The sequence below is a fragment of the Mastigoproctus giganteus genome, chromosome 3 (genome assembly GCF_048544385.1).
Source record: "Mastigoproctus giganteus isolate SK-2022 chromosome 3, ASM4854438v1, whole genome shotgun sequence".
Classification (NCBI taxonomy): Eukaryota; Metazoa; Arthropoda; class Arachnida; order Uropygi; family Thelyphonidae; genus Mastigoproctus; species Mastigoproctus giganteus.
Window position 1 is genome coordinate 25309577 of NC_143577.1, and position 23133 is coordinate 25332709.

Below are 23133 nucleotides of genomic sequence, written 5' to 3' on the forward strand. Positions count from 1 at the left end.
CATTACTTGTTATATCAGTGATGAGTTAAATCTACCTCCTATTTTTTTTTAAATTCTCAATAACTTCATAAAAAGATAGATTCAAAAAACAAAAGAAATATTAGAGGAAAAAAATAATATTAATATACACCTAATATTATTTCTATTAATATGCTTGTATTTGGTTGTTAAATTGATCCGGACAACCTTTGCTCCATAGATCGGACCGTCTATTGAAAATCCAGCACTTCTCTGTGTAGTGAACCATTGAAGCAATGCTTCATAGGCATTTGTAACCTTGCACTTTCTAATTTTTTTTTTTTTTTTTTTTCAGTTATATTCTTTTCCAGTGCCAATATGTAAACATGTTTATTCTTCCACAATGTCATTATTATTGAAGAGGGCAAAGAAACTTTTTAAACACTTCAACATTTTGAAGTGAAACTTCTTTAGGTGTGCTCCAGGCAGTTTTCAGACGGGAGTAACTTGCATTCGCGGATTGGTAAAAAACATAACAAAAATGCAACCACTGCCACAAGTAAATGCATTATGGGCACTCTGAACAGCCAATTACCATACTAGGCTAAATACCGTGGTTCTCATGTGATCACCGAAGTTAAGCAGCGTCGGGACAGGTTAGTCATCGGGAGAGTGACCACTTGTAAACACCCGGTGTAATAGACTTTTTGCCTTCCTTTATTTTGTTAACCTGTGGAAAATATTCTTCCGATTTTCACGTATCGTTTAATTTTGTTAATTGGTAAGGTAATAAAGTGTAAATCCGTGCTTTATATTTTTACTTTTGTATTTCTCCTATTTTTGCTTATTAGAATCGCCATTGGTAGAATTAAAATTCAATTCATAAATGGGATCGCAATGACCGGCAACAACTACATATTGTATGGTGAACGGTATTTTGTTATAGAGTGTCCTTTGTAAAGTGATTTGATCTTTGATCGTACAGGGAACCAATCGTAAAGTGGGGGTCCACTGTAGTGAGCATTGTAAGGCATATAAAGCACATATATGTGCAATGTGACCACCGAGTACAAAGGAGAGATCTAAGCTATTTCGACAGTGGAAGAAATTACAGCGTGCGATGGAGTTAAACAAAGAAGCCAGAGAAGGTCCATCCACATCTTCAGAACATTACATCTCCCCAGAAATGTTAGAAGTGAATTTGGAAGAAGAACTCATGAAAGTTGATAATGCAAATGAAAACGATGAAGAATCCTCGAAGCCAAGTGGTAAATGAAAAGCGAAGAAGCCAAAACTGACTGCCAAAAATACTCCATCAAATTGTTCAACATGTAATACACAGCCAGAGCAGCAACAGGATTTTAAGAAACACCGAAGCATCCATACACAGTTTCAATGTACGTTCCTGGATAATGATTTCAGTTCAGTCTGTTTCCGTGTGTGATCGGCTTTGGTTCAAGAACAATGTAAAGATTGTAGCAGCTCGAGATCATGCTCTTCTTCAAACAGCGTTTCCAAATGAGGATGCAAGTCAAATGTCGGCCTGTAATAGCTGTTGTGGCTCTCTCAAGAACAAAGTGATTCTGTCTCTATTGAAGTCAAATGGTTTTAAATATCATCTGATGCCACAGCACTTGCCGAAACTAGATTTAGTAACGGAACATCTCATATCTCTAAGGTTCCCATTCATGAAGATTCGTCACCTGTGGCATTCATATGGGCAATACGGGATCCTCAGTCAAGTGATAAATGTCCGCCTAGAGAAATTTAACTTAACTTCCACTATGTGTGCACACAATTTTTTTTGCACCACGTTCTAATTAACGAATAATTGACTTTTTCGTGAATTGAGAGACTTTTTTTTATTAGTTGACATGTTTGCGAAGGAAGGGTTTGTTTCTAACTGATTTTATTTAAAATGACAGTAAAGTTATCTGCATACAAAGTCTTAGAAGTCCCGAAATGCATACAAAATTCTTAGAAGTCCCGAAATGCATGCAAAGTTCCTAGAAGTCCTGAAATGCATGCAAAGTTCCTAGAAGTCCCAAAATGCATGCAAAGTTCTTAGAAGTCCTGTTTCTAAAATCCTTAAAAATCCTGTTGACAAAATTCTTAGGACTCCCAAAATAAATTTATGGTTCAGTGAATACAAGACAATCTGTAAATAGGGTAATGCACTATTGTACAGCCCCCTTCCCTGAAAAGACAAGGTCATAAACTGGCCACTAATCCGATGCAATGCGGGTGGTCATAAAAGCTAAGTCACCCTTTTAATTTTTGTCTATTTCAAGAATTGGTTTTTTTTTGATTACTCGAGCAATTCAGAATGTTTGCATAGTTACCAAGATTTGTACGGTATATCAGTGTAGTACACTTGCTATAACAGTGAGCAATTTTATGGGAATACACGTAAATTAAAATCATTATGGCTTTTTGCTCGTTATAGCCGTGACCTCATTATTTCCGTGCTCGTTATAATCAAGTTCGACTGTATGTGTTTATCTGATTATATGGGTCAAAGGAATGTATGAACACATCTCAAGAGTTACTGCTTTTTACTGTAGCAGTCAATATTAGTAAGATGTTCTGAAGGTAGCAATGTTTCAAATAAATTTGAGTGGGATGTGTCAGAGTAATAAACTACACAAGAATACTTAGTCTTAACTGTGTATACAGTAATGTTGGAAGTGTTGGCAATAAAATAAGTGAATTGAACTCCTGGTTAAGACAACTAATGCTGCCATAACAGGGATAACAGAATCACCTGAATATAGAGGTAATGGGTTTCAATATGGTATGTACAATGTACTTAGGAGAATCAGGAAGACAAAGAGTGGTAAGATCATGCTTCTTATCAAAAGCATGCCTGAGTGTGACAAAAAATTTCACAGATTAAGAAGTCGTCTGTGGTGTGAGTTAGCTGGAAGTATAGGTATGAGAGTAGAAGTAATCTACAGACCAGAAGATTGTGAACATTATGCTGTGACCCTTCACGTGCTAATGGATGAATGAATGCAAGTGTGAATGTCTTATTATATCTAATGCAATCATGAATCTCTTATGGGTTTTTACATTTTGCTCGAATTGATTGGGGTAAGTGCAGGGGGGGGGGGGTTTTCTCACCATTGGGAACAATTTTTTTTAAATCAACTAGAAGACTGTTATTTGTATCAGCATGTTAGAGCAAATGTCAGGGAATTAGAATTTGAAGTTATAAAGTGCATTAGATCATGAATTAGACAGTACAGGAACCATTAGCAGGGAGTGATCAAATGATTCTATGTTGGATGACGTGGAGAGCAGTTGTTAAAGGCAAAGGGAAATGGATTTTAATTTCAGGAAAGGAGATTATGACAGATAAAGGTGCTACATGGTCTCTATCAACTGGAGAGATAGCACACAGAGCAGAAATACACTAGAATTATGGTATATCTCTAAAGTAGCCACAGAAGCCATGAATGCAAATATAAAATATTAAGAAAATATAGCACAAGGAGGATGTAAAATTGCTGAATAACATGCTAGCCAGTTTAACAGACCAATGAAAAGTACAGAAGCCTATACCAGATACAAGTTGATCTGTAAGAGTATCACAGAAAATATTAGGCAGTTGGACAGACAACTTGAGTAGTCAAGACCCGCTAATTTTATAAATTAGCGGGTCTCAAAAATATTAGGATGGCAAGGGCAGAGATTAGGAGAAATCAATAACTAAGAGAGAAAAGAAAGGGGACATAGAGTTTTTCACATATGTTGAATACAAAGAGGAGAAAGAATTAGATCAGACCACTATGTAATGGGTATGGGAAAGTCTTAGATAAACCAGTTGATGATTGAACAGGTATTGCACTGATATTTACAAACAAAAGACCCTTAACAGTATGGAGAAAATTTGTGTGAGAGAAGCTGGGAAACACAAAATTAGTAATACTGTAATTTCAGATTATTTATTGGAAAAAAATTTGGAGCCTTATTTGATTTTAAGCAAGGTAGTTGCAGGGTAGGAGGCAAGGGTTACGATTAATAGTTACTCTTCAGATTGGACTAATGTAAGAAGTATGGTTCCCCAAGGATCAGTACTGGGACCACTGCTGCTGCTGCTGCTTTTGAATTTCTTAAATGGCTTCAATAAGGGAGGATACAGGGCATGATGTCAAAATCTGCAGGTGATGTCAAGATCCATAAAGTAGGTAATGAACAGCATCAAGCAGTTATTTCTTCAGAATGATTCGGATAAGCTTCAAGGATGATGAGAAAAGTGGTGGCTATGTTTTTATGCAGCAAAATGCAAAGCCTTACACTTGGTGAACATAACTCAAAAATAACTTATACATTTAGTGGGATTGAATGAAAAATAGTACTGGAAGAAAGGGATTTGGGAGGTATGACATGATCAGACAAGAAGTTCTCTGAGAAGTGTAGACAAGCATCAAGGAAGGCCCATAGTGTCCTATTAAATATTTACTTGTAGAGATAGGAGGTCATAATTCCACTCTATAAGTCATTTCAAAGTCACACTTGGTATCTGTGTCCACATACGGAGACTACACCTAAAAAAAAAAAAAGACATCAAGTTTTTCTTAAAAGGGTCCAAAGATGGTTAATATATCCAGTGAAATTGGCAAAGGGGGCATCCACACAAGGAAAGACTGAATATGTGGGCTATAGAGTTTGGTAACCAGGCACCTTAGTGACCTAATGGTTGGTTGGTTTGGTTTTATTGGCGCATTAGCTACTAAGGCTATAATGCGGCAACCTTAGTGACCTAAACTAAGGTGTATAAGGCTCTGAGAGAAGTAAACTGAATGAGGGCTAAATTTTCACTCTTTTGAACAATTCCAGAAGTAGGGGGCATAAATTCAAATTATAAGAGAAATGGTTTAGACTGGATTACAGAATGTTTTCTTTAAGCCGGTGAGTTGTTAACTACTGAAAGAAGTTGCCTACATGGGGCAGCTGAGGCTAACACCTCGGGGAAATTTAAATGCCAACTGGATAGATACCTAAATGAGTGAGTCAAATAGGCAGTTTAATACATTTTTTTTCTTATTATTTTTTGATCAATTAATCAATTTTTTGCTGGTGCAGCAAAGGCTTCCTTGCACCATATGGTTAATACTAATATTTCACAATATAAAAAAATAAATAAATACAAGAGTGGGATAAAATAAGTCTTTTAGTTCATGACTGCAGCACTAGATAGTACACCAAATTTCTATTAGATACACCATGTACCTTATAGTTTACAGTTAATACATGGTTGTAGCAGTTGCTATGTGATTGACCATATTTTCCTGCACTGCTCAGAAAACTTCATATCTGCCTGCACAGTTACCCCCAGGTCCTTTTCATTCTCTACCACCCAAGGTGTAGTACCACACACACAGTTGATACATTATGCTAAGGTTACTGTTTCCCATATGCAGTACTTTACATTTGTCAATGTTAAACTTTAGTTACCACCACTCAGCCCATCTGCTCAACTTTTCTAGATCCTGTTGCAGCAGTGTACTATCATTAGTGTCATTAACAACTCTGCCGACCTTCGTATCGTCTGCAAACTTGGACATTAAGCCTGATATACCATCATCAATATCATTAATAAATAAAGAAAACAACAATGGACCCAACACTGAACCCTGGGTTCAGTGTTGGGTCCATTGTTGTTTTCTTTATTTATTAGATGGTCTTGCAGTGCTTCTTTAACTAGTGCCTCCATTAATTTCCCTGAAATAGGGAAATTAATTTTTAACTACATGCCAATACATTTTTCTATTTTCTGATGCTTGTATTCCATCCCTTTATTAAAATCTTTCAAAGATTTTGTTTTCAGCTTCTTACACTAAAGAAAAATCATGGAAAGATTTTTACGTGTCATAGCCTTCTTGCACTTTTTTTTTTTAATTTCAATAATGATTTATGTTTTATTTGTCAAAATTTTCTGCTTAACTTTTTTACTTTGTTTTAAACATTTTTTTTAATTGTCTCTTTTTAACTTCTTCGTTCACCATGAGATTCTGAATAACCCATCTTTACAGTCCTTCTACCCAAAATTTTCATTACTGTTCACTTATGTTTTTGCATTTTTTCATCTAAAGTCATGTGAGCATCATTTCTCCAATTTAATATTTCAGCAAGGAGATGTCTATATTTAATGACTGTTGGCAATCTGAGAGCTTTACATCCATTTATTATCTATTTTAATATTCTTTTTTTTATATCTCTTCTGCATGTATTTGGCAGTAATTATGATTTTCAATTTGGTCAATATAAGATCATGATCACTTCCAAATCTCTGATCCTTTATTATAATGATACAGTCCATTATGCTTTCCATGTTTTTGTTGTGCTCCCTACATGTAAATATATGTTCTTATGCTGAAATACTGCATTTGTAATTAGGAGTGCATAGCATGTGGTTCTAATAGAGTTTTACCATTAATGTTAGATTTACCTTTTTGACCATATTTTCCTAAAATATCTGTGTGCAGATTACAAAACGGCAATTTGCTACCCTAATATTTAATCACTAACCATTACTATTATTTATTTGTCATTAGTCTCTACTGCTCTTTCTAAGATATTAAATAACTCTCCTATTTCGCTTTTTTTTTTTTTTTTTTTTTTTTTTTTTTGAGCTTTAAAGGCCATATTAAAAAATAAATTTTATTGCTCAACTTTCAATTTTAAATTCTGTCCACATGACTTTACAGGATAATGCTACCCAGTCAATTAAACTTTTTTCCCAACTAAAAGCTAACCTTCCTTGCCCACTTACTTACTTCCAATATAAATTAATTTATAAATATTGTTAAACTGCAGAATTGAAGTTAATATTTCTAGAAAAAAATCTGACAGAAAATATACATGATGTTAGTTTTATTTAAAGAAAAGCTAAATTGATCATCCATTCAATTCAATATGTGTACTATTCATTCATCATGTACTGATTCATTCAATATGTGTACTAAAAATACCTTATTAACTGACAAGGCAGTCCTCTAATCTTGTCAAGCATAGTACTCCTTTTTGAGGATGACTTTTCTGCATATATATTTGGCTTACTATGGTCACTAGAAAAAAAAAAAAAAAAAAGAAAAAAAAAAAGGAATAAATAGGAAAAAAATAATAATCAACAACTAAGTATCTAATCTAATGAAATATTGTAGGATGGACCACTTCAGTTTAATATATATTTTTTTTTTTTTTATGAAAACCCCAAACATGAAAGGTATCAAAACCTATAGTACTTAGTACCATGCATGGGTTGAAGGAGAAGTATGGGGGGAGGGGGATGCCGGAAACTTTGCTCTAGAGACTAAACATGGGTTTCACCACTTCAAGCTTCCAATAAGCAAAGTGGTGGCATTTCACCGGTTGATGAAAGTCATCTACCACCTGGTTACTCCCTTTATTAATGAAACTGAAATTTTGAACATCACCTGTGCAGTATAAATGCTAACAACAGTATTGCAATACTGATGACTAACAAAGTTTTATGCAAACTGTTGGTTATGCAAATATTGTATGGAAGTGTGGCAGCATAAAGATATAAATGAAGCTGCGGAAAGCTTAGGTGTAATTTACAATTAACATGTTCCCAAATAAGCTCAATGAATCTGAATGAAAACATGGTGGGGTTTTACAGAAGAGGACTTAGCATACAATGGCATTTAATGAATGAACAAGTCAAAACTTCAACAAATACAACTCAGTTATGACTTAGCACATAATGAGAGAAATTTTGAGCTCTGAAATCCATCCGATGGATTTCAAAAACTCTGAAATCAATGCAATGGATTTTAAAGCTGCTCAAAATTTTCATGACCTCTGTCTGGAATAGTGTATTCAAGAGAAAGGAAACTAGCTATAGCAAGTTAAACAACCATCAGGGAGATTCTATTCTGATAAGAAATCTTCAGACAACTGGCCATGCTATCTGGGAAACCATACCCAAAGTTTCCAAAAAATCACCTAAGAGACCTGTATATGCATGTGCATGCTGTACATAAAGGCACTGCATCCACAAGGGTTTCATGGATAAACTGCCGCTTCCAAACTGCTCATCATTAAAGTTAATGCACAGCAATGGCTGCAGTGATGTCAGGCTTTAGAGAGACTAGTCTTTGGCAAACTGCAAAAGGATTCTGTAAAGCAAACAAATCTCAATATACACTGTTTTTATCAAATGGAATAACTTAAATATGGTACTAACAGTGCTGGACCATTGATTCCTGACTTGTACCTCGAAAAAGGAGAAATGCTGTCAGCTTCAAAAATTCTGTTTTTCCCAAATGACAAAATTTTTATGGTTATAGGGCCTTATGGTTTTCAACAAGACAAGGCCTCCTGTCACAAAGTTTACTAGCCTGTTCATAGATCCCAATACAATCTTAACTGAACTACTATGAGATGAAAAAAAGAGATGTAGTGACTGGCAATATCACTTGTATGAATAAAACTGTTTTGTGGGAAAATGTAGAAATATTTTTATTAGCATCAAACAAATGTTCACCCAAAGTCCATACATTGTATTACCGGTCAAAGCGTATGCTATAGCCATTAAATTCTGATCTGGAAATCACTGTTGACTTTATTTTTTTGTGTTCCAATACTTTTGATAATACAGTGTATAATATATTTCATAACAATTCTTTAAGACACAGAACTAAACAGATAAATAAAACTTCGATAAAATGTAGGCATAAAAATATAAAAATCAAATATAACACTATACAATTAAAAGCAAATAAATATGAAGAGAAATAGATAATTAAACTTTCTTAGAATTCATCAAATATTAAAAGATATAAAAACATTTCCCCACCCATAAAGGAAGTCTGTACGCCAATACCTGTACTTTGCTTTTTAGATAAATCTATATCTCTAATTCAAGCAGAATGACCTCATTAGAGATATATAGATACAGTCCATTCCGGTTATTTGGGACACATCGGGTCTAGTGCATTTTGGCCCGATTAAGCGGCTGCCCCAATTATCCAAAGTTTCACGTAAATAGTTAAAAATACGATGTAACCCCCCGCCTTTTTTTACAATTGGTTCGCTGTACAATCAAATCACGTTACGATGAACTCAACATAGTAAAGTACCGTTCACTATAGGATGTGCAGTAAGCGCCGGTCATTGTGATTACGTTCGTGAATTGAATTTTAATTCTATTAAACAGCGATTCTAATTAGCGAAAATAGGAGGAATATTATCCACAGGCTATAAAAGCAAAGATATATTAAGCAGAAATTTACCCTTTATTACCTTACCAATTAAAAAATACGTGAAAATCGGAAGAATATACGTGATAATCGGAATAATTAATACGTACTGTAATATGTACATACGAACTAGTTGACATTTGTGGGTGGGGGTTAAAATTTAAAACAGTAAAAAGATAAGCAATCAATAACAAAGAACACAGCACACACAAATTGCAAGTAACACAATACACGCAAGTGAGAACCAAGTAAAGAGTCACAAAGCTTTAAAAATACGAATGAAGAGAAGATCTGAAAATTAATTTTTTTGTATGATTGAAGATTTCATGGAAGTGTAAACACATTTCACCATAATAACCCACAAAATTCCAGCTGTCGGTATTATCGCAAATTCAGTAAGATCGAGTTTACTGTCTGTTTATGATAGATTTCACTAACAGAAAAGCCCAATAATGACTGTTAATTGTTTTTATTGTTTTATGGTTGTGACCTCCAGAATTTCGACCGAACCACGTGGCACCGTCGGAGACAATCGTAGGGTAATCTTCAGTGCTGTGGTCTCCTGCCCCGATTAAACGGCATGCTGCCCCAATTAAGCAAAGTAAACCCTGGCTATTTTCTTGATTGGTTTCTGTGTTTTAAGATTTGCCCCAAATAAACGGCTGCCATGATTAACGGTGGCCCAAATAACCGGAATCCACTGTATATATAATCACTGCAGGGATTATTTCCTTGAAATGATTATTCTAGCAGAATGAACTTATTAGGGATTTGGGTTTTTTTTTTTTATCATTTTCATTCTATGATCTATTCTTTCACTCTACAATGAAAGAACATGACAAAGTACAGTAGAGCAGCAAAAATCCGAATGTCAATAATCCAAAGGAGCCAGCATTTATTTTATCTTTTATGCTGGTGTCATAAAATAATTGCAGTAAGGGCCTGTTACTGCGATCACATTTGCGAATTGAATTTTGATTCTATTAAACGGCAATTCTAATAAGCGAAAATCAGAGGAATATTATCCACAGGTTATCAAAATAAAAATAAATTTACACTTACGTACATAGCTTAATTAATATACATACAGCTAAGTAAACATAACACTTTATAATCTGTTATTCAACACACCTTGTAATCTGATATTTCTTTTCACTGACATTTGAGGGTTGTAAAATTAAAATAGTAAAAAAAGATAAGCGTCAATCGAAAATAAAGAACATGACATGCAGAAATTACAACTAACGCGATATGAGCAAGTGAGATACAGAGTAAAAAGATTATGAATACAGTTGTTACAGTTTTATTTCTGTACTGTAGTTTTCTTCATCTTTCAAAAGGAAGTAGAAATTTTTAATAATTGAATCGAAGATTGCAATTTTAAATAGACTTTCAAAGGGCCTTCATTAGCAAAATTTTACTGGAAAGTCAACCGTAACAGACATTAAAAACAACAAGGAAAAAATTTTAAAGTTCGCATCGAAACTTGATTCAGATGGTGCAAAAAAAAGAAAAACTATGAGAAAAGCTAATGACCCATCTCTCAAAGATGTCATTTATTTGTGGTTCACACAGAGACAAAGTTTTGGATAATCCATATCTGGACTTTTGTTGTGGAAAGATGCTAGATTTTAACAAAAAATTAGACAGCCCCTCAGATATTAAAGCCAGTACTTTTATTTCTAAACTTACAAACGGTTAAAATTTATAAGCAGGTACCCCTTCCAATTGATTGTTGCAAGTTGCACAGGTGCCAAAGTGTATTACATAGCGGTTGGTTTGGTTACCATAGTGACTTTTTCTTGAGTGCTCTGATAGTTAATTATTTGGTTTGAACTTTCTCCACTAGACAATTCCTTTGAAGAGCTCCACCTCCTAGTGGTCTGGGCTGGACAGCTGGGGGTGACGACCCCCTGCTGGCAGAGAGAGAGTTATTTTGGCTGACTTTGTTCAAAATTTCGTGATTGATTTAGATTCCGCGCTGATTTTGTCAAGCCTTGATATTGTTGTGATTGGTTCAGTTGTTTTTACTAACATTAGCTTTATTTTTATTGTATGGCTTCTAGGAGGAAGAAGAAGGCTGCTAAGCCTCTGATTGAGGTACCAGAGACTTCTGTTGATGAGGAAGAGGCTGCTGAACGAATTTCAGGAAGTGCCCAAAGATCTAAGGTTAATCCAGTATCCCCCTGACGCCACCAGACTTGGTGACCGAAAAAAGATTGAATGAGAACTCAGCCAGATGGGCTTTGATGTTCTAAACCAATGCCGTAACAATCTTCGAGGGTTAGTAACATCTCAAGGACTGAGGATCCCCAGTGATATGGGTTACTGGGATAAGATGACTGCTGTGGTTCAGCAGTTGGTCTTAGAGAATAATGTGTTGAAAGCATGATTAGATTCTGTCCTAGAGGAACGATCAATCCAAGTAAAGACCTATGCGGAAGCCATCTGCCCTCTGGAGGAGGAAAGACCGAAGTCAAGGACTGTCATTTTGAAGGCAAAGTCAGCAAGATTTTCCTCTAGGGATCAAGTCAAGGCTGAATTGGTAACTAATATAGGTCTTAAACTTCCTAATGTCAAGATTATAGCTGTTCGACCCATTAGGGATCGGCGAGCAGCAGTGGAAGCTGCCTCAGAGAAAGACCTTCTAAAGATAACAGAATGTAGAGATGTCCAGGAGATGGGTCTGGAAGTCGAGAGGACTGTCTGGAGACGCCCCAGACTCGTGGTATTTGATATAGATTCTGATGCGTACATCAAATACCATGGGTCTGGAAGTCGAGAGGACTGTCTGGAGACGCCCCAAACTCGTGGTATTTGATGTAGATTCTGATGCATACATCAAATACCACGAGTCTGGGACGTCTGAAGGATGAACTTTGGCAAAGAAATTTGTGTGATATTGGGATACCGAAAGACCAAGTTTATTTTGATATAACAGTGCTGACTAAAAATAAGTCCCAAGGATCCTCGGGATTTAATTGTGTGATTGAGACATCTGCTACCATAAGACATCTAGTGGTGCAATCTAGAGTGTATATTGACTGGAGCTCACACCGAGTGCGTGACCTCCTGGCACCGACAGTGTTACAAGTGCACGACCTTTGGCTATGTAGCTAAATATTATCAGGCTGATGCTTCTTGTAGCCATTGTGTTGCGCACGGCCACTCTTTTAAGGAGTGTCCTAAATGATCAGAGACACCAAAATGTGTCAACTTGGCGGAGGAAATCCCCATCAGCTCACGCTGCAGTAGATAAGATCTGCCCAGAGTACTCTAGAGCATCTGATATTCTGAAAAGAAGAACGATTATGAAGACTAGGGCTTCTGTGGCGTGGAGGTTGGGGAGGGACTCTGCCATATTGATACTAAGACTATGTTCCGATGAGAGGCTGTGCTCACCAATGGCGATGGATAGTGTCTGGTAACAGAACTGTGTTGTGGTCATCTGCAGTTGAGGCATGCTCATATGTGGGCTGTCAGTATTGTATAGTGTTAAGATTTATGTGATGTTATATTTGGTAGTAGTGTAATGTTGAATGACAAGAAAGTGGTTGATAATTGGCACTTAGGAAGGTTCCTCCCTGCGATGTGGGTTGGAGCACTGTTGTCTAGAATAATTGATAAATTGCCAAGATTATTTATTTAATCTGACGAGACGTCGGATGAATTGTTTTGTTAGATAGGGCAACCTACCTCCTCGTGGTGGGGGCAGAGACGTAATCCCCGCCGCAAGGCTAAAGGTCATTCTATAATATGTTATAAGTTACTGTGTCAAAGTTCATGTTGTGTTGATAAGACTAACCGATAGGTTCAGAAGTATCCACAACATAAGGCAACATGGCATATGGCGGAAGCCTGGGTGGCCAATTTTGCTCAAGGTTTGACAAATGACAATGACAATGATTGTTGCAAGTAGCAGTGATTGTCATGCTTAGTCTGCTATCATTAGTCTTACTTAGGGTGTTTATCCCTCCCCTCTTACTGCTGTTTTAAAATTAGGAAGTTGTTTTTCGATTTTAAAACTAGCAAGTGAGAGATAAACACTCTAAGACTAACCACAGCGGGTTAGGCATGTCAATCATGCCTAACCCGCTATGTTACTTGCAACAATCAATTGGAAGGGGTACCCACTTGTAAATGTTAACCCTTTTTTTTAGTCTCCAGAACAATGTTTTTGATAAGTTCGAAAATCCAAACAAATCGGAAGTCCAAACTACCTCTGATCCCAATTAGTTCAGATTATCAATGCTCTACTGTACTGATATTTTATTTTTAGTAAAAAATCAGAAAGTTTAATCAGATTTGGGGGCATTTTCATAATACTATTAAGTCAGTTTTAAAGAAAATGCACTTTTCTATGGTAATTTTCAAATTAGATTTATTGATTTTTTTTTTTTTTTACAAATGCTTGATCCAATCAGTCCCAATATCTAAATTAAAATGCTCTTGGATCTTTTACTGAATTCTGTCATGTGGCCATAATGAAAGGTTTGGATTCTTACAAGAATATAAAGTACAAAGAGAATTATTTTTAAACAGTTATAAACCATAATTACAAAATAACATGTTATAAAATTTTCGGACAAAATAAAATTTGTTTCCAATCAACTTGGTAGAAATTAATGATTAAATAATGATAATGAAATTAAACTTAGCCAACTGTTATTGGAAATGCACAGAAAAAGTCAAAAGTAGCTTCACACATTTGGTGCCACATAATTTTTTATTATACTTACATAGAATTAGCACTGTACTGGGAGAAAATTAGTACAAACCCCCAAAATTTTAGTGGAAATAACAGTTACAACATTTTGATATGACTTCCAACAGTAATGCAGCATGTCCCAAGGGTAAACTGTGAAATCACTGGTCTAACTGTTTTGACTACTACAGTAATTCATCTCTCCAAGTTGTTTTCACTGGCTGGCAGGAGGGGAGTGGGTATTGTAAATTTGTCCATTAGATGTCAAATGGAACTCTAATCATTCTACTCATATCTTGAGAGTTCCATATTCTAAAATGTGGCAAATGTTTAAGCCACATTTAACATTTCAGAAATTTATATTTATATTTAACATTTATAACTCTCTTAACTATAACATTTAACTCTCTTCAATGTGCTCATATTTCCATATTAACTATTCTTGATTCTCTGAAGACCTGTAATATATATTTCAATTATTCCACTTCCATCTATTGGGGTAAAACTGGTAGAAAAGTTTCTCAAAAAACTACTAGATATTCAGATGTTCTCTATATTCATTACAAAATAGAACCAAAACTGTGGATAAATTTTTCTATCCAGATGAAGAAATAGATATGTGCTTGACTGTAACTGATAGTGTCTATCCTAGTGCGGGTGCCAACATTCTTCAATAATAACCTGTACTGGCTGAACTATAATATTTTTCTATTTTCATCATTTGCTACTCTGTATGTCTACTATGTATGATATTTAAATTTAACTGACACTCACCCATCAGTGGTTCATATACAGCAGGCCCTTGTTATAACATGGTTCGCTCTACGCTGATTCACTATAATGCTGTTCTTATATTATAAACCATATCTCACTATAACGCTCTTTTACCAGTGTACAGATTAAATTTTTGGCATGTTTAACGAAAACGTTTCATCTGATGTAGTCGATAGCTTGAAAATGAATAGCAAAACAGCATTAAAGTTTCCCATGCTGACTTGCGAAATTTTCCCACACTCAGTGAAATTTTCTTATGTGCTAATTTCATTCAGTATGGTGGCTTGTTAAGTGGTTCCAAGATCAACATTTTAAAAAATTATCAAGTATATTGCTTGTAATATTGTGTTGTATGCATTTATCCGAAATCTAGTCATTACTCAGTACAGTGTTAGGTAATGAACAGTTTACTCAAACATTGTATAATAATTAATGTAATGCAGTTACATTTTCGAAGATGAATAATGGCGGATAAGAATTAAAAAGCAACAATGTGTGGATGCAGTAAGAAGCCTACTATTATACGTTTTGAAGTGAATCGATTCCGTTCAACAAGTGGATGTATGCAATTTAGGACTGGCAGATTCAACTAAAAGAACAATTATAAAAAATAATGAATTAATTTTAGCAGTGGGAAAGACAGCTGTTCCATTGCAAGCAACTAAATTGGTTATGGCTAGGCCGGCTATTATAATTGAAATGGAAAGACTTCTAAATAATTTTATTTATGATAATATCCAATGCACAATTCCATTAAGTTAAATATTATTAAATAAAAAGCAATTAGCCTATATGATGATCTAAAGAAAGCTCACCTTAAAAAAAAAAAAAAAAAAAAAAAAAATGTGGAACCATTTAAAGCTAGTAAGGGCTGGTTTGATAGATTTAAAATTCAGGTAGAAGCCGCAGGTGCAGATAAAAAAAAAGGAGATGAAACTTTTGAAAATTATTGAAGAGAGGTGTTATACTTCTCAACAAGTTTTTAACATAGATGAAACAGGACCTTTTTGGAAACAAATACCTAAAAGAAGTTTCATATCATATCAAAAGAAGAAAAAAACATGCCAGGCTTCAATGTGGCGAAGGATCAGTTAACTTTATTGTTGAGTGGTAACGCTGCAGGGGATTTTAAAGTAAAACCCCTTTTAGTTTACTAGGAAGAGGGCCAAAGTACAACCCAAAATTGACTAAATATACGAAAAATCAGCAGACCAGGGCCATTGGATTAATAGATTCTTGATTTTAATTGGCATTTCAAGTTTAATTTTGATACGTAATGTAGTTAATTACCACATAATTATACACATATGTAACGGAGAATATTTAAATGTACAGATTTTTAATATTAAATATTTTGACTGACATTTGGCTTCTTTTCACTACCATTTATTATTTGTGAGTCCCGGTGGTATAGACCGCAGCTCACAAATACATATATTACATTAGACGAATACAGCGCTCGCTTAGCACTGATTCACTAAGCATTCTGTTTTTCCGGAGCTAATTATGAGCCTTAAGCAGGGGTCACCTGTATATAAGTAATCTGCAAATTGTAAAATGTTGTTATGCATGTAAAAGTGTTTCAATGCTTGTAATCCAGTGTTATTTATTTTTGCTAAATTAACTTCAAGATAAGTCCCTTGGTCCACGGCAGGTCACTGTTCCTTGACAATATAACTTTCTTTTGATTAGCGACTATACATTAAAATTTATTTATTTAGCAATAGACATTTCTTGGTTGTAAGAAATTGAAATAGAAGTGAAACTTGTCATTATCATTCAAGGTTGTTTTAACTCTGGATTTAATTAAGTTTAAAAAAGTACAGAAGAAATAAAATAAGAGGAATACTTCGCTATGTACAATTAACATACAAATTTATGAAATTTTTAAAACTGAGATAATTACACTAAGAAACTTAAATAAAACCATAATTTTTTTTTTTTTTTATCTCTTCCTTGATATCTTCAACTGTGGTAAGAAAATGAAGAACAAAAAATAGTTGTTAATTTTCTTACTCCAGTTGAAGATCTCATGGAAGAGATTGAAACATACTGTTCTGTTTGACTTTCTTGGTGTAACTGTTTGGGTTTCGAAAATGTAATAAATTCTTATATTAATAGAACAATTCCTCTTATTTTACTTGGCATACTGGCATGATTCAGCGATGACCTTCAATTCTTATACAGAAAACACAAATCAGAAAACTCTTTGGTAAACTGCAGTTAATAATTTGAAAGTTATTCATGTTCACAATCTCCTCTCTTTGATCTTCTCTGGCTTAAAATCTCTCTACCTCATTGTGTAAAATTCATCTGTTGTCTCTACCGTTCTCCCAACTCCGCTAATCACTTGGAGCTCTTTGACTTCCTCTCTTTGCAACTTGACTTTCTCCAGTCCAACTTTCCTAACAGTGAGGTAATTTTTCTTGGTGATTTTAATGTTCACAACTCCAGCTGGCTTCCGTTTTCTAGTCACACCAACCCATCTGGTCGAGATGCTGAGACTTTTGCAATTACTAATGGCCTTGCACAGATTGTTCATTTACCTACAAGAATACCAGACAATCCTAATCATACAGCCAACACGCTTAATCTTTTTCTCACAAACAACCCTTCTAAGTACAAGGTCGAAGTGAGAGGTCCTTTAGGCACTTCAGATTACAACTTGGTGATTGTCTCTTCTCCAATGGAGCCTTTATCTCATGGCTATTCCCAACCTCGTATTGTTTGGCATTACAAGATTGCAAAATGGGATGACCTGCAAGATTTCTTTTCTTCTTTTCCTTGGTCGGATTACTGTTTCAAAACTTCTGATGTCAACGTTTGCTCAGATCGTGTCAGTGAAATTATTCTTGTAGGAATGGAATCCTTTATTCCACACTCAACTTTAAAATCTCGTCCTTTATCTAAACCTTGGTTTTCCAATAAATGTGCTAAGGCTGTTCAAGAGAAGAATGTTGCATATCGTAATTGGCTTGTTTCTAATTCTTCAGTGTCATTTTCTGCCTACACCAAAGCTCGCAACAATTGTAAAGCAGTTATTAATCAGTCCAAACTAGAGTTTGAACAGGCTAAGAGTAGAAAACTTGCTTCTTGCCCTAATGGAAGCTGATCATTCTGGTCTCTTGCCAAAGCTATTGGCTGCAACTTTTGGCCATCTCTGCTCCCACCTCTGTCCAAACCAGATGGTTCTGTTGTCACTTCAGCCAAGGATAAAGCTGACCTGCTAGCATCCCATTTTTCTTCCTACTCATGTAATAATGATGGTGGTAAAACACCTCCCACCATTTCCAACACGTTCCATTCAATGCCTCCTGTGGTCTTCTGTCAAAAGGAAGTCAGAAGGATTTTGACAAATCTTGATGCTAAGAAAGCTCCAGGTCCAGATGGTATTTCTCCACTTGTTCTCAAAACTGTGCTCCTGAACCTACTCCTATTCTTTGCCACCTTTTTTCACTTTCTTATTCCAAAGGTGTTTTTCCTTCTGCTTGGAAATTTGCTCATATCCAGCCAGTTCCTAAAAAGGGTGACAAATCCCTCCCATCCAATTATCATCCCATTGCAATTACTTCTACTCTCTCTAAAGTAATGGAGAAATCAATTAACTGCCAACTCTTAAACTACCTAGAAACCTTCCGTCTGATCAACGATCGCCAGTATAGATTCCGTCAATGTCGATCCACTGGTGATATTCTGGCTTATGTTACCCATTTATGGACTAATTCAATGGAAAGGTTCGGTGAAACACAAGTAGTTGCTCTTGACATCTCAAAGGCTTTCGATCATGTTTGCCATTAAGGTCTTCTAAACAAGCTTCCATCTTATGGTTTGCCAACTGTTTTTAGTAATTGGTTATCCAGTTTTCTCTCTGATCATTCACTGAGGGTGATGGTAGATGGCTCTCTGTCTTCTAACTTCTCCACTAATGCCGGTGTCCCCAAGGTTCAGTTCTTTCCTCCACTCTTTTCCTCTTGTTGTTGTTGTTGTTGTTGTTATTTGGTTTTTAGGAGCATTAGCAACTAAGGCCATATTGCTCCAAGGATGTGTGGTGGTCATTCCCTGACCTTTCAGCATCCTCTGTATTTGATGGTCACGGGCTCGAACTCCGGTCTAATCAATAAGTGTGTGCTACGCACTGCTGCTCCTGCCCACGGTGGCACCTCTTCTTTTCCTCTTGTATATTAATGACCTTCTTCCATTGACTGGAAATCCTATCCATAGTTTTGCCGATGATAGCACATTACATTCCACTTTCCATTTTGAGAAACCTTGTTCTGCTCAATCAGCTTCAACTTCTTAAAAATCTGCTACCAATTCCCTAAATGCCGATCTTCAGGTAATTCTCCAGTGGGGCAAAGACAACTGAGTTGATTTCAACCCTTCTAAAACTCAGTCTTGTCTTATATCTCGCAAAAAAGGATTCTTCTGCTCCTATGCTTATCTTTAGTGACACTCCGATTTCTAGGCAAAATGATATATCTCTTTTGGGGATTACCCTGACTTCTAATGTCTCTTGGCACAAGCACGTTACAAATATTGCTTCCTCTGCATTTAAAAAACTTGGTTTTCTCTTTCTCTCTCGGCATTATTTTTCTTCCAAACAGCTGCTCACTCTGTATAAATCGCAAATCCACCCTGCCATGGAATATTGTTTCCACATCTGGAGTGGTGCCCCCAAACCTCTCTCAGGCTTCTTGATTCCATTCAGAAGAGGGCAGTTAGGTTAATTAATGATTCATCTCTAACAAGTCTCTCCACTCGCTGTCTCATGGACGTACTATTTCTGCTGCATGTCTCTTCTACAGCTACTTCTATGGGCACTGTTCTTCTGAATTGGCTTCTTTAATTCTCGCTCTCTCTCTCTTTCAAAATAGTCCGAACACGTGGCACCACCAGCCAACATCCATTTACTGTCCAACTTCAAACTCACAGAACCAACTTTTCATCTTCCTTGTTTATTCATTCAACTGCCATTTTCTGGAACAACCTTTCTTCATACGTATTTCCTGAAAATTACAGTCTACAGAAGTTCAAGTCCAATGTTAACAAATATCTTCTCAACCTCCAACCCAAGCACGGTACTAAGTACTATAAGTTCTAATACCTCTCATGTTTGGGGTTTACATAAAAAAAAAAAAAACATGTTACATTTATCATGTTTCCATAAAGGTTTTTACAGAACTTCGGTATGGTGAACTCTGTGTGGAACCAGATAACTGTAAAAAAATGCATTAAACTCCTCACATTAAATTTTAGAGATAAATTAAAATATATATTCTTGTGTCTGTTAAAGAGTGATAAGAAAATTTCGGAACACAAAACGGAATGTTGCCATCTGACAAAAATGAGTTTCTTTTGAATCTGTCATGGTGGGGGGAACTTTTAGATAGGGAATATAACTATTCTACTGTTCCTACTTTGTTGATGAACAGTCAATTACAGACAAACCATAAAACAAAAGGAAGACCAATATTAAATTTCTGTAATCATTAAATCTAGGAACAATACTCAAAGATAACACTACCATAGCACAAAGAAAATATTTTGTCCTATGAAGCTATTTCGAGAAAATAAATTCCACTTTAAAATAAATTAGTGTCTGTACTACATTATGAACATTGCATATATTTATGTCAGATGCATTAGAATGGCTGAAGTCTTTTAATGGTTGTACTAAGATCCAGGATTTAATGCCATTACTGTGCTCTGTACCCATACAAAGCAGCAACAAATGGTACATAATAATGATAACAATAACAACAATAATAATCTAGCAATATTAATAGCACCTAGCAGAGCAGTTCACCCAGAGTTTCTCATTCAAGGAATAACTTACTTGAAGCACCAATATACAAGAAACCCAGCGAAATATAGACCGATCAACTGTCTCACAACAATGTTTTTTTTTTTTGTTAGTTGTTGGTGCAGTGCCTTCTATGGCCATATTACACCTCCCAAGGTTTTTGCATTTTCTACTCTGATCCAAGCCCGAGGTGGGATTCGAACCCGTGACCTTTGTGTTGCCAGGCAGGCACTTTACCCACCCAGCTAGCCCAGTCGGCCACAACGATGTAAAAGATCTTGACAAGCAGTACAACTAAGAAGATATCAGCCCACTTGGAGAGCCAGAACTTTGTGGCCAAACAGCAGAAGGGATGCAAGTGGATGAGTAAAGGTTCCAAAGAGCAATTAACCATTGATACCACAGTTATAAAGCAAACCTACAAAAAGCACCACAACCTGTACATGGCCTACATCAATTACCATAAGGCCTTCAACTCCATGCCTCATAGCTGGCTAACAGATGCTGATGATCTACAAAGTCAATCCGACAGTGACAAACTTCCTAGAAGCAACCATGGCAAAATGGAGTACCACCATCAAGGTCGAAGATATCACAAGCAGACTAATCCTCATCAGGAGAGGAATCTTTTATGGAGATGCCCTGAGCCCACTGTGGTTCTGTCTAGTACTCAACTTACTATTCACTATGCTGAACAAGAGCAAGTATCGATATATCCAGGGGCGGCTCGTTGGTAGGCACTACAGAACTACAGCACCCCCAACTTTTTAAATCTAAATATACAGTCAATGGAGTTATATGAAATTTTGTGAAGAACAATGCAATGAATATTTTTATTAACAGGTCTCGCATATAGTATACCCATCCTCTATTTCCAATAATCATTTCAATAATAAATGAATAAAAATGCAAAATTATTTTTAACTTAAGTTTAACCATAGGTGGAACTGTGTGCTACACACTCCACCACAGTTCCACCATGTTTTGGCCCTAGTAGGCGAGTCAATGTTTAGTTGGCAGGTTGCCAATATGAAATTTTTAGAGGCGATAAAATGAGTCAAAGGAACTGCAGAGCTGGCAGTGCCAATTTGAACAGTGCACCAACTTAAATGAAAAAGTTATTAATCTATTTTCAACAAATAAAAACCAAAGAATGGATTTTATTTTTAAATAAAATTTCGAGATTACCCAAGTCTGTTTGATATATTTTTTCGTAACCTTTGATGGTGAATTCCTTCATTTGTACATTATCTACTTCATCAGGCTTCTTCAAATGCATGCTGTTGATCTAAATTAAGGTCTCCATCAGTTATTTCTTCCGAGTGTGATTCAAGCAAGTCATGGACATTTGCTGTGTCCAATTCATTTAAACCAAGCAGTCTTCCAATGTCTGTTACTTCTTCAACAACTTGCACTTGAGAGAGAAAGCCATCAAAATTACTTGTGCAATGAGGCAAAATGTTTGAACCACTGCACACATATTGCTTGCAGTTAATTCTTCCCAAGCATGGGAAATATTTTAAATTGCATCTTTGATGCTATATTTTTTCCAGAAGTCAATTAAAGAAATTGCATTGCTGCCTGTTGTTTGAGCAATTCCCTGTGCAAAAATTCTTCATAGGTAGTTTTGTTTGTTTGTTTGTTTGTTTTTTGAGCATTAGCAACTAAGGCCATATTGCTCCGGGAATATGCGGTGGTCATTCCCTGACCATTCCGCATCCTCCGTATTTGGTGGTGACGGGCTCGAACCCGGGTCTAATCAAGAAACGTGTGCTACGCACTGCTGCTCCTTCCTGCCTGGCTACAGAGGTGCTCTTCATAGGTAGTTGAAATTGTTCCATGGTCCATGGGCTGCAATAAAGATGTTGTGTTTGCTGGTAAAAAAATTACTTTTACATTCTCACACAATGTATCAAGTGTAGTTGGATGACCAGGGCATTATCTAAAATCAATAATGCTTTAAAAGAAATACTGTTATTCTTGACTGTAGCCTCTAAGAGCATGAGGATTCAGTGAGGATTCAATGAACGATAAATGAGCATTGGTTTCAATTTGAAATCTCCTTCTGCATTGCCTCCCAATAAGTGTTAAACGATCCTTAGCCACTTTATATCCAGGTTTACTTTTTTCTTTTTTGTAAATATAAGTTCTGGAAGTCATTCTTTTCTAAAATAATCCAGTTTCATCAATATTAAAAATTTCTTGGTCTATGTATCCACCTTCCTCCACTATCCTCTTCAAAATATCAGGATATTTAGCTACAGTTTCTTTATCTGCACTGGCAGACTTGCCAATAATTTTAACATTATGCAATTGAATTCAATTTCAAAAATGATCAAACCAACCAACCATTGCTTGCCATAAAAGTTTCTTTAGTTTCCGCACGAACTCCATTTTCTTTCATTGCCATAAAGAGACTCAAAGCTTTTGTCTGAATTGCTGCTTTGCTAAGGAGGAATACATTTTTGGTTGTAGTCTTCCACCCACACATATAAGAGATGCTCCATTTCTATCCTTGTAATGCTTCTATTGTTAGTAGTTGTTTGCAAGCCACAAAAAGCTGAAGCAACTTTACTTTTTTCTTTTATTTCATCTGCATGTTTTATAATATTACATACAGTTGATTCATGCATTCCAAGATGTTGATCTTGGCCTATTTTAGA

At 35.8% G+C, this 23133-nt stretch overlaps 1 protein-coding gene across 1 annotated transcript in view; it reads right to left on the minus strand.

Annotated features, from left to right (window-relative positions):
• The window catches only part of LOC150087813 (phosphatidylserine lipase ABHD16A), a 227562-nt gene that overhangs the window by 136244 nt on the left and 68185 nt on the right, over nt 1-23133 (minus strand). Inside the window, exon 7 of the mRNA XM_090370439.1 lies at nt 6936-7031. Coding sequence (XP_090226565.1) covers nt 6936-7031 — 96 coding nt within the window. The remainder of the gene's footprint in view (nt 1-6935; nt 7032-23133) is intronic.